The sequence below is a fragment of the Paroedura picta genome, chromosome 12 (genome assembly GCF_049243985.1).
Source record: "Paroedura picta isolate Pp20150507F chromosome 12, Ppicta_v3.0, whole genome shotgun sequence".
NCBI lineage: Eukaryota > Metazoa > Chordata > Lepidosauria > Squamata > Gekkonidae > Paroedura > Paroedura picta.
The window spans coordinates 261,511-273,888 of NC_135380.1; the positions used below are offsets into that span (position 1 = coordinate 261,511).

The 12,378-nt window shown below is 46.0% G+C and overlaps 1 protein-coding gene across 3 annotated transcripts in view; it reads right to left on the reverse strand.

Annotated features, from left to right (window-relative positions):
• The window catches only part of DSCAML1 (DS cell adhesion molecule like 1), a 181,783-nt gene that overhangs the window by 151,072 nt on the left and 18,333 nt on the right, over nucleotides 1–12,378 (reverse strand). For 2 of the 3 annotated variants that reach the window (XM_077306937.1, XM_077306939.1), the window contains exons 2-3: nucleotides 2,965–3,282; nucleotides 382–528 (exon numbers count right to left, since the gene is read on the reverse strand). The exons of the other annotated variant lie outside the window; for it this stretch is intronic. In XM_077306937.1, the coding sequence (XP_077163052.1) occupies nucleotides 382–528; nucleotides 2,965–3,282 (465 nt within the window). The remainder of the gene's footprint in view (nucleotides 1–381; nucleotides 529–2,964; nucleotides 3,283–12,378) is intronic. 3 annotated transcript variants of the gene reach the window in all.

Below are 12,378 nucleotides of genomic sequence, written 5' to 3' on the forward strand. Positions count from 1 at the left end.
GCCCCTCCTGACACTACCCACCTTGAGCCTCCTGCACAAGCACAGACCCTTGCCGCTCCCTGGCGACAGCGCCAGTGCCAGGCTCCCAGAAGCCTTTGACCCCGTTGAGACCAGCCTGCTCCAGGGACAAATCTCTTCCCAGCCTCATAAATGTGTTGATTCCCAAGGACCCACAGGATTCCTCTGGGCCTCAGTTACTCCCCCCACAGCCTTCGTGCCTTATTTGCAACAGTGAGCAACAGAAGGTACAACCTTCAGTCTGCACCCATTGCACCTCTTAGCAAGGAAGAGGGGCAGACAAGACAAGCAGGCAATGAATACCATGCAAGGGCAGAACAGACCACAGATAGCAGTGGGGAAGAGGCTTGCTTTTGGTCTTACCGGGGACAATAGAAACGGTGTCTTTCTCCCAGGACACAACACTGACATACTCTTGCACTGAAGAAGGGATGAGGCACTTGAAAACAGCCACGTTTCCACGCATTGATCTTTGATCCTCCACTCGAACTGTGTAAGGTTCCCTGAAAACTGAGAAAGAAGAAAGATGAGGAACTGGCCAGTGGAATGGGATAGCAACCAGAAGACAGAACTGCTCATGAGATTTCACCTCCTATGTTCACCGCAAACCATAACCCTCCACTCTTCAGGAGATCAGTGCATGTACAAGAAATCTTTGGTAGTTCCTTGTGGAAGTGCCCCTGGCCCACCAGACAAATGTCTTAGATGGTGGAGTCTCACCAAGAATGATATGCAACAAACAAAATATGATTTAGGACAAGATGTTGAAAGCTACTGAGGACGAAAAGAGGAGAGAAAAGCTGGGCTGCTCAAAAGCTTACTGAACCCTGGAGGCGGAAAGTGGGTGGGGACAGAATTTCCAGATTGTTCCCCTTCCCTCAGTAATTTTTTCTGGGGTTGCAGGTGATACTCCATAATGATAAAGCAGTAGCAGCACAAGAGGACCAAAAATGAGCGGAGGAAGGTTAATATTATTACTGAGAATTAATTTATTATTTTAATAAAAACCTTGCAAATATTTTAAAAATCAAAACATATTTACACGTGTATGCTACAAGCCAGTCTTAGAGGCCAACCCTTGGCGTGCTCTTACTCATTTACTTACTTACTCGTGAGTAAATATTCCCAGGGTAGAGGCTTTTCTTGGCTGTCTGCACACAATTTGATTGGCCCTCATTTTTAGAGTGCTCTCTCTCTCTATTAGCAGCACACCCCCAGGAAGGGCCAATCAGGGCATGAGCTGTGTGCATGTAGTTTGAACTGATTGCCCCTCATTGGCAGAGTGCAATTTGAACTAATTGGCCCTCATTAACAGAGCGCTCTCTCTTTATTGGCAGCACACCCCCCGGGGGGGGGCAATCAGGTAGGGAGTGAGTTGTCAACTTGTGCTTTATTATGTTTAGTGATAAAATAAAATAAAGCTTAAATGGTATCATTTATAATTTAGTTAACATATAAAATTGACTGATTGGCATATTTATGGAATTAAAAGTATAAATGTCTTTGATTTCTGTAAAATAAAATAGCAAAGGAGAGCCAGTACTGACTAAATGTGACTTCTGCCAGGGAAGCTTGCTGAGTGACATTGGCCGGTCACGCTATTTTGAGTGACCTAGGGACAGTCTCTTCCTTATTTTAGTCCCTAACAAGTATGGAGACTACATGTGGCATGAAGAGAACCTGGAGGCAGGATTGCAGCCTCTGAGCCAAGCCAGAAAAGTCTTTCTTCTGCCAAGCACGACTCCTGCTGTACACCAGGAGATAATTACTTGCACTTACATTTAAAATAAAATGCCCTGGCAAAGTAGAGAACCCCACTCCCACCTACCCCTTTGTAGCTAATGCTGTAAATCTGGTGAATTATTCACTGCTAGGGTATATAATGCCAATTTACCTTGCAACATACTGAAGAAAGCCAGCTCCTTTGGTCCCTGAGTGTGCGCTCTTTGCCTGCTGGTGCTTAATAGGTTACTGAATGGAGTCACTGGAGGCTTTCAGCCCACCCAGCCTCTGCCTATCATTGACCACAAGAATTGTGGCACTCTGCTCATCTCTTTTAACTTCCTAATGCAGCCTTTCTCAACTTTTTTACTGTTAAGAAACCCCTGAAACATTCTTCAGGCATTGAGAAACCTCAGAAGTGGCACGCTCATGCAGCGTATGGTTGGGAAGCACAGCTGTGGACACATCCACCTGGGGCCCCTCTCCTTCTCATCTCCTCCAGGACCACATTGGCCATTTTGGCCATTCTGGCCATTTTGGGAAACGGGAGTACGTTGACATGGTAATATGGGTTCATATCACCTAATAAATATTTAACTAATTTCAAAAATATATTACAAATCAATTAGCTTCCACCCATTCAGGAAACCTTTCCAGGGCCATCAAGAAACCACCCTGAGCCTCGGGAAAGGGCGGTATATAAATACAATTGGTTGATAATCAGATTGATTGATTGATTAAGAAAAAGCCCTGATCCTGATCTGTTTCACCTTTCTGGGACCCTCAGCAAGTTTGCTGACTATAGTGCTCTTTTGGGATTAGATGTGGTCCTGCAGATTTGCCAGTCCCATACCGTTTAGAGCTTTGAAGGTTCATACCAAAGTCTTTAACCTGATCTGGTCTCCAATTTGGAGCCAATGCAGTTGGGCAAGCACTGGTGTCAACCCCAGCTCTCCTCTGGATTACCGTAAGGAATAAGGAATGCTCCTTATTCTCCAGCATCAAACATGGTAACAGTTCCCCATGCTGAACAGGATAGGTGACTGCCACTCTAGACACAGCTTGCAACCTGCAGGAAACCTCAGCTCTTTGTCTTCCTCCTCCTCTTCCACTTCCTTTCCCTCCCCTAGCCTGGATGGAGAAGCCCATAAGTAGGAAAATCTTGCCCAAGGAAAAGGGAAGAGCCAGAGCAACCCCACTGTCCATCCGTCAGTCAGCCAATACCTGCTTTAACCCGGATATTTGGGCTCCTGATTTTGCCCACAGAGTTCTCTGCGGTACAGAAATAGTCGTTGTCATGGATAAAGCTATTGAAGGCAGACGGCGAGAATGGGTAGAGCTGCAGTGTCCCATTGGCGTGGACGTGGCGGATGTGTGGGACATCATAGATGTCATCCCCAGTGGCCAGATACCAGCGAAGGGTGGCACTGGGTGACCCTGCTGCTGGGCAGGGAATAACCACCCCGATTGTGCTGGAGAAGGTCACCTGCTGGATGGAGTCATTCACAAAGTAGAGGCTGGTTCCAACATCTTCTGTGTACACTGCAGAAAGAAGGGGCCCAAGGTTATTATGAGCCAAACTCCAAGATAAACTGGTGTTTCCCACCCAACCACATGCCACACAGCCCAAAGAAAATGGTCATGAAACACTTCTCTCCCAGGAAGGCTACCTAAGTAACCATCTCTAGAAGGAAGGCAGGAGAGCATTTGCCCATACGAGATTTCACCCACCAGTTTCCCGGAGCTTTGCAAGCTACTCCAGAATCCAAGGAGAGACAGAACTTGAGTGTAAAGCATGTCAAGGAAATTACCAGATCTTTAGCAAATTCAGAAGTCCTTCTCCCTCCCCTTGAAAAGGAACCTAGCCCTCACAATCACCATGGACTGCAGAAGAATAGGAGATTCTCCAGAAGTTCTGAAATGGCTTCAGGGCACACACAGACAGTAACTGCCAAATGCCCGATGCCAAGAGTTGTAGCCCTTCAAGTGATTCCCCCCACATAGGCACAGGTTCCTTATGCAGCAACTCCTGGGGCAAAGGAAGTAGAATGACAGAACTGTAATGTTGAAATGGGCCATAGAGACCATCTATTCTAGGGGTTCCCAAAGTGGGTGGTATTCCCCTTCCCTGGGGGCAGTAGAATGATCCGGGGGGGGGGATAAGGAATTTGGAGGCAGTAGGGTTGCAGCAATCGGACTCTTCCTGCTGCAGTTGCATTTTCCTAGCGCGAGACATTCCAAGGTAGCTTGCAATTGCCTGCTTATGGGTAGTAGTGACCCTGGACTTTGGTGGTTTCCCATCCCAGTGTTGACTAGGACCAGCCCTGCTTAGTTTCCTCAATGACATTATATTCCTGCTGAGCTTCTTCCTTCCTCACACTATTCTTCCCAGCTCCACCCCAGATCCCCAGGAATTTCTTAAACCAAGGGTGGCAGCCCTTCCCCAAAAGTCTCTGTCTTCGGGAGGCTGGAAAAGCCTTCGGTTGCAGCTTGCTCCTGGCCGTGAGATTTCCCATTGATTACTTCTCCTGTCTCTTTCTTTCCTCATCTGTCTTTCACCTCACTGAGGGCCCTAAGTGGCTTTTTACAAATTACTTTTACAAAGAACTTATATAGGAGTGTAGACAATATAGTTTGTTTGTTTTTTCCCTGCGGCACAAAGTTTTATTTAAGATTAAAACATTTCTATTTCATAAAGATAAAAATATAGAAACAGAACAGATAATATAAATTGTTAATATAAAGAAAGATAGATTATGCTCTTCATTTGTTGCACATGTCCCCTTTTAATGTCCCCTTTTAGTTTATTTTCTTAAATAATTCAAATAAGGGCCCTATTGTTCTTGAAACACCTCTTCTGTTTTTCAATTAACTATCGGTGTCAGTTTGGCCATCTTTGCAAAGTCCGCTAGTTCGAAGGTAATTCTTGGATTTTCCATTTCTTGGCCAGAACTAGTCTTGCTGCCATCGTCACATAGAAGAATAGGCTTTGAGTTTGCGCTGGGAGGCACTGCAGAGGTATACTTAATAACATAGATTCAGCTTTCACAGGAAATCTGAGACTCCACATTTTCTGCACAATGGTGTGAATTTTTGCCCAAAACTTATAAACTTTTTCACATTTCCACCACATATGAAAAAAAGAACCTACTTTGTCACCACATTTCCAGCATTTGTTATCACAGTTTTTAGCAATTTTAGCAATCACTTTTGGTGTCACATACCACCTGCAAAACATTTTATACCAGTTTTCCTTAAGTATTTGACTGTTAGTACACTTAGGGATTCTAGACCATGCTAGTTCCCATTGTTCTATTGTCACATTTGTCTCAATATTTTGCATCCATTTAATCATACATGGCTTAACCCGTTCCATTTCCGTCTCATACCTTAATAACAGTTTATATATTTGTCCCTGCAAGTGAGGCTTATCTTGAATTACCAAATTTTCAAATTCTGATATTGAAGCCCCTGGATTTAACGGTTGCTGAAACTCTGCTTTGAATCTAGATAGTAATTGGTTATACTCTAACCATTGAATTTCTACTCCTTCTTTCTTTATTGTTTGCATATCCTTAAACTTGGCGGGTTTGGATATTAAGTCTTTGTACTGAAAACAAGTCAGTCTTTTCTGTTGAGCTTTGCCAAAGTATGCTTCAATTGGCGATTTCAATATTGATGGTGCTGGAGATAGTCTTTTGTTGTACCTTGACCACAGATTCAAAAGTCCACTGATCCAAGTACTTGATATTGCCTCTTGTTTTTGTTTTCCTGCTGGCCATAATCTTTCATGTAAGCTATTACCTATAGTTATATAGTTTTTTAAATTTGCAGTAGACCTAACACCAAGGAAGAGGGGTGTGTTTCTATGGGGGGCACTAGGGAGCCAAGGGGGCAACAGCCCCCCCAAAATTGGGAACCACTGATCTAGTCCAACCCCCTGTCCAATGCAGGATGAGCCTAGAGCATCCCTGACAAGTGTTTGCAAAACTTGCCTAAAACCTTGACACAAACCGTGAAATGCATTTCACATCACACCCAACACAGAACACAATACTAAATAATAAAGCAACTCAATAAGGAAGAAAATAGTTATAAAGCAGGGCAGAATTAACCCCAGGCCATAACAATGCAGGGAGAGAAATGAAGTCAACTGACTTCCTCTCCCCTGCCCCCTACAGGGAGCCATGAACTGCCCCTCCTCCCCAAAATCAACCTCCCTGATGCTCAGGCTTCAGGGTGCAACCCAAGCCCCCCTTGCAGCCCCCCCCCCCCTGCGCAGGGCCTTATATGCTCTTTGGGGAACTCCGCCTCCCCAACAGCCATTGGCTTCTGCTCTTCCCTCTACTTTCCCCCAGCCCAATCACAAGGCTTGGAAAAGGGGCACTTAGGCTGCCCTGAGGAAGAGGGGCATCCTTGAGGCGCCCAAGCAGCTTCTACTGCAGCTGTGGTCCCAGGCCCAATCTCTGGCTGGCTATATACTTATTTAAATTACTTGTACTCTGCCTCACAGCTGCGGCTCTTGAGCCAATGTGCAAATAAACCCATGCTAAGTCAGCAGGCTATCTGGAAGACCACCTCCCAGGGAGGGGGTGCCCTCCTGCCTTTCCAGTCACACTTAGGAAAACCCTTGTCCTTTCACCTCCTCCACAGACGCTCAAAGGCCTGACTTAGCCACCTCTTGCAGGGGACAGTAGAGCACACCTGCCCTCACAAACAATTATTTATTTTAAAAATTCATATCCTGCCCTTCTGCCCTTCCTACAGCCACCAAGGAGGCTTAAAACATACATGACAAAATGCACTATAAAACCATTTCAATAAACCTCTCTCCGTAATACATATACATTCAAAACATAAAGCATTGGTTAGGCACCAGGGATCTCTGAGGGAATGTCAAATTAAACAATAAGTCTTTACCTGCTAGAAGAAGTCAGCCGCAGAAGAAGACAGACCAACCTTCTGGGGGACCAAGTGAAAGAGAAGGCCCTTTCCCAGACTGCCCCCCACCTAATCTCAGAGAGTTGGGAACCCAAATCAGGGCCCTCAAAGATGACTGTAGATGTCAGACAGGTTCATAAGGGAGTAGGAAGACCTTCAGCTATGCTGGTCCCAAACCGTATAGGGCTTTGGAGGTTGAGACCAGCACCTGGAATTGTGCCCAGAAAAAAAACCCAAAGCCAGAATAGGTGGCCCAAGGCTAGAGTGCCATGGTCTGTACAACCCACTCCAGTCAGCATCCTGAACACAGTGTTGTGAACCAACTGAAGTTTCTGAACACTTTTCAAGGGCAGACCCACACAAAGTGTCTTGTAATAATCTGCTCTAAAAGCATCCAAGGCCTGCACCACAGTGGCCAGATCTGCTCTGTCCAGGGAAGGCCGCAGCTGGCTAACCAGTTGAATCAGCTAAAAAGGCACTCCTGACCACAGCAGTTGCCTGCTTATCCAGCAGCAGGCCTGAGTCCAGGAGCATCCCCAGTCAGCAGACCTATTTCTTCCAGGGACACACAACCCCGTCCAGAACATTTAGACCACTTGCCTACCAGGTCCTCCAGGCAGACAACAAATTAAAGCACAACCTCTTACATTATATAAACACCACAGGTCAACATAAAACAGTCTCAACCACACAGGGGAGTGAACATCAATCCATACTGGAAACCAGGCCAGTTGAAACAGCATTGACTTTCTATGGTCATTCCAGCACACTCTGGTAAGGACTCTTGTGGTCACATTTTGTTCCAAATGAGGTTTCTGAACTGCCTCCATTGGCAGCCCAATATAAAGTATATTCAGTTACTCCAAGGTGAAGATTATCTAGGCACTTGTAAAACTCGCCTGATCAATTTTCTCAAGTAAGGGCCACTCTGGGCAAGCTGGCCTTCACTGGGAAAGATACTCCATTCATCTGCATGTCTGACAACAATGGGGAGTCTAGCTTTACCCCCAGACTGCAACCTGATCCTTCAGAAAGTGTAACCTCATCCACAACAGGTGTAGCACCTTTTCCTGGGTCAACTTGTGCGGATGAAATGTCAACCTATTAAGCCCCCATTTAATCTTTCACTGTCTTCAGGCCCTCCTGCTGCCTCCCTCAGTTTCAACAGACAGGAGAGCTAGGACTGTATTGATGGTCCTGTGCCCCACATCTCCTGGTGATCTCTCCAAAGGGCTTCATATAAATGGCAAAGAGTATAGGGGAAAAGACAGATTCTTGCAGTACCTCTCAGCAGCCAAGCAAAAGCCCCACAGCTTCCTCTTTGCCTTCACGGTAAGCATGAAGCCAATGAAAATTCACTCTCACCCCACCTGTCTCAACCAGGCAGTCCGGAATGATATATGGTCAATGTAATGAAAGGCCCAGAGGAATCCAGAAAGGCCAGTAGGGACACATGACACGTGTCCGTGGAGTGGTGGGAATCACTGGACAGGCAATTCTCTTGCATGTCCAGACTAGATCCAGGGCCATTTCGCACGGCTTCAAAGTAGCAGAATGGTTGCTATTTGGAAACGCTACTAATTTGACATAACCCACGACGTCGTAGACAATCTGCAACAATCCTGAAACCAATCAGCAAAAAGCGCTTCGTTGTGGCGCTTTCAGGGGAATCCAGAAAAGTGGATTCACCCTCCGGATAGCGATACACTCCTGCAACCAATCTGCAACAGTAGCGCTAAAGATCTGTGCGTTACCATTGTTGCTGGTTCTTCAAAGTCCCTCCCCCTGGCTCTCTCCTCCAAACTTCCGGCGAAGCGATCGCCATTTTTTTTTCTCCGAGCGAGCGGGGATAAACGCACCGGCGAGCCTCTTTCTGTTTAGAGGCTTCCCTGGCTTCAGTCCTTCACCTTTAGTCACTAAGCACAAACAACTGAAAAGCCCGTTTGATGAAATAAAGTCCCTTTATTTTTTACAAATAAATTCAGCCGAAAATCGTGCCGTGAGAGGGGGGGGGGATTTTTTTTTTTATCACTCGAGGCAGCGTGCAAATGATCATACAATCAAACGACAGCTCACATTAGGCAGCTGGATGGGTCTCTCCGTAGCAACGAATCTACCTAGATTCATTGTTATAGGTCGTTTTTTTTTAAAAAAAACCTTTCTTAAAGGGAAAGGGGCTGTTTGGGAGCATGCTAACGGCTGCCCATTGGCTGCTTGACGGCCAGGGGCGGGACGAGCTTGGCAATAGCGCTTCCTTTCTAGCGATTTCTGCCGAGACCGGAAGCCTGTGGGAAACGCTAAAAAACGCAACTGATTCCACTACAAAGGCAGGTATGCATAACGACGAATTCCACTATTTTAAATGGCGATTTTTCATTCCGCAAACAATTTGCAACAAAGATCCCTGTGCGAAAAGGCCCCCAGATTTAAAAGGACTTAAATGCACATGTGCCCGCATAACATTTTGCTTCACTTGACTTCCAGTCCTCATTGTACCCTTTCTTCAACAGAGGGTGTCAAAAGCTTGAGTGCAGCAGAATAATAAGCCAGAAGCTAAAACAAATATTTGGATTTGACTCCCCATTTAGCTGTGCTAATCTTCAACAAATAGGAGGGCAAAATCTGAGGGTGGCGCATCAGTCAGCACAAGGGCAGCAACGGCTCTGGATGTCAAGAGTCCAAGCACCGTCCTAGCTGCACCAAGGCTCTCTGAATCTGGAACAATGGACCATCCACAGGTTCGGGCTTTACCCCAGCTTTTCTTTTTTGGGGGGGGGGGAGGGCAAAGGAAACAGCGGGATGCAGCAGAACAGCTCTCATAGAATCATAGAATCATAGAATCATAGAGTTGGAAGGGGCCACACAGGCCATCTAGTCCAACCCCCCGCTCAACGCAGGATCAGCCCTAAGCATCCTAAAGCATCCAAGAAAAGTGTGTATCCAACCTTTGCTTGAAGACTGCCAGTGAGGGGGAGCTCACCACCTCCTTAGGCAGCCTATTCCACTGCTTAACTACTCTGACTGTGAAAATTTTTTTCCTGATATCTAGTCTATATCGTTGTACTTGAAGTTTAAACCCATTACTGCGTGTCCTCTCCTCTGCAGCCAACGGAAACAGCATCCTGCCCTCCTCCAAGTGACAACCTTTCAAATACTTAAAGAGGGCTATCATGTCCCCTCGCAACCTCCTTTTCTCCAGGCTGAACATTCCCAAGTCCCTCAACCTATCTTCATAGGGCTTGGTCCCTTGGCCCCAGATCATCCTCGTTGCTCTCCTCTGTACCCTTTCAATTTTATCTACGTCCTTCTTGAAGTGAGGCCTCCAGAACTGCACACAGTACTCCAGGTGTGGTCTGACCAGTGCCGTATACAATGGGACTATGACATCTTGTGATTTTGATGTGAATGCCCCTGTTGATACAGCCCAAAAGGGCATTCGCCCTTTTTACCGCTGCATCACACTGCCTGCTCATGTTTAGTTTACAATCCACAAGTACCCCAAGATCTCGTTCACACACAGTGTTACCTAGATGCGTATCCTCCATCCAGTAGGCATGCTCTTCATTTTTCTGACCCAGATGCAGAACTTTACATTTATCATTATTAAATTGCATCTTGTTCTCATTTGCCCATTTTTTCATTGTGTTCAGATCTCGTTGAACTCTGTCTCCTCCCAATTTGGTGTCATCTGCAAACTTGATGAGTAGTCCTTCCATCCCCTCATCTAGATCATTAATAAATATGTTAAAAAGTACCGGACCGAGCCCCGAGCCCTGAGGTACCCCGCTACTCACCTCCCTCCAGTCTGATGATGAAATACCATTGACAACAACTCTGAGTGCGGTTCTCTAACCAATTTCCTATCCACCTAACTATCTGAAAATCCAGATTGCAGTCCTTCAATTTATCCATTAGAACATCATGGGGAACCTTATCAAAAGCTTTACTAAAATCCAAGAAAACGACATCAACCGAATTTCCACGACCCAGCAAACCTGTCACTTGGTCAAAAAAGGAAACCAGGTTGGTCTGACAGGACCTGTTGGAGACAAATCCATGCTGACTTCCTTGGATCACCAAATTGTCCTCCAGATGTTTGCAGATGGCTCCCTTTAATATCTGCTCCATTATCTTACCCACAACAGAGGTCAGACTCACCGGTCTACAGTTTCCCGGGTCATCCTTTCCTCCTTTTCTTGAAGATCGGAACAACGTTTGCTCTTCCAGTCCTCCGGGACATCTCCTGTCCTTAAAGAGGTCCCGAAGATGATGGACAAGGGTTCTGCAAGTTCTCCGGAACATTCTTTGAGCACTCTCGGGTGCGTTTCATCCAGCCCAGGGGATTTGAACTCATCCAGTGCAGCTAAATGCCTCTCAACAACCTCTCTATCCATGTCAACCTGCCACCCAGACACTATCTCTTGGCTACTGCCATCTCTAGATGTGCCTAAACCCTTTGACCTGTGGGGAAAAAAACAGATGCAAAATAGGCGCTGAGCCTTTCTGCTTTCTCTGCATCCTCCGTTAGAGTTTGTCCATCCGCACCCAACAGTGGGCCTATTGCCTCCTTTACTTTACGTTTGCTCCTCACATAACTGAAAAAACTTTTCTTGTTACAGTGGGCTTCCCTGGCCAATCTTAGCTCACTCTCAGCTTTGGCCTTTCTGATGATTGATCTACAGTGCCTAGTAACCTGTAGGTACTCTTCTTTAGAGCTCTGTCCTTCCCTCCATTTCCTGAACATCTCCCTTTTCTTTCTTAGTTCCTCTTGAAGTTCTCTGTTCATCCAAATAGGCTTCTTAGAGCTCCTGCAGTGTTTTCTTCTTTCTGGGATAGTCATTGGTTGAGCATGCAATAGCTCTTGTTTGAGTAGCGCCCACCCTTCACATGCTCCCTTCCCTTCCAGCATTCTCGTCCATGGTATCACACTCATCATGTCTCTGAGTTTATTAAAGTTTGCCCTACGAAAATCCAACATCTGTGTCTGGCTACAAGCTTCCTTGCCTCCCCATCTCAAAAGGATATGAGGACATGGTCACTTCCCCCTAGGGTCCCCACCTCCTTCACCTCATCCACCAACTCTTGCCTGTTGGTCAGTATTAAGTCCAGTGTGTCTGAACGTCTTGTGGATTCATCTACCATTTGATAAATGAAATTGTCAGCCAGGCAGGTCAGAAACTTCTATGACTGAGGACGCTTCGCAGAGTTTGTTTCCCAGCACACATCTGGGAAATTGAAGTCACCCATGATGACAAGGTCCTGATGCTTGGATATTTTCTCAAGCTGCTCACAAAGTGCATCATCCACATCCTCTCGTTGGTCAGGTGGTCGGTAGCCGACACCATCCACCACACTATTTGTTTTCCCCTTGCTTATTTTCACCCAGATGTTTTCCACTGTAGATATGCTCTCCTTCACTAGAATTTCCTGACAGGTAAGCCCTTTCCTCACATACAGTACCACTCCTCCACCTCTTCGATCTAATCTGTTTTTTCTGAACAGTTCATATCCATCCACTATTACATTCCAGTCATGAGAATCATTCCACCAACTCTCTATTAATATTCTCTCAACCAAGCACTTTCTCCCCCCCCCCCATGATAATGCATCCCAACTGCTGATTTCAGGAAAGGCTATTAAAGCCTTATTGGGCACAATTCACACCCCATCATAAAGTAGTGGGCAAAAATATTTGTG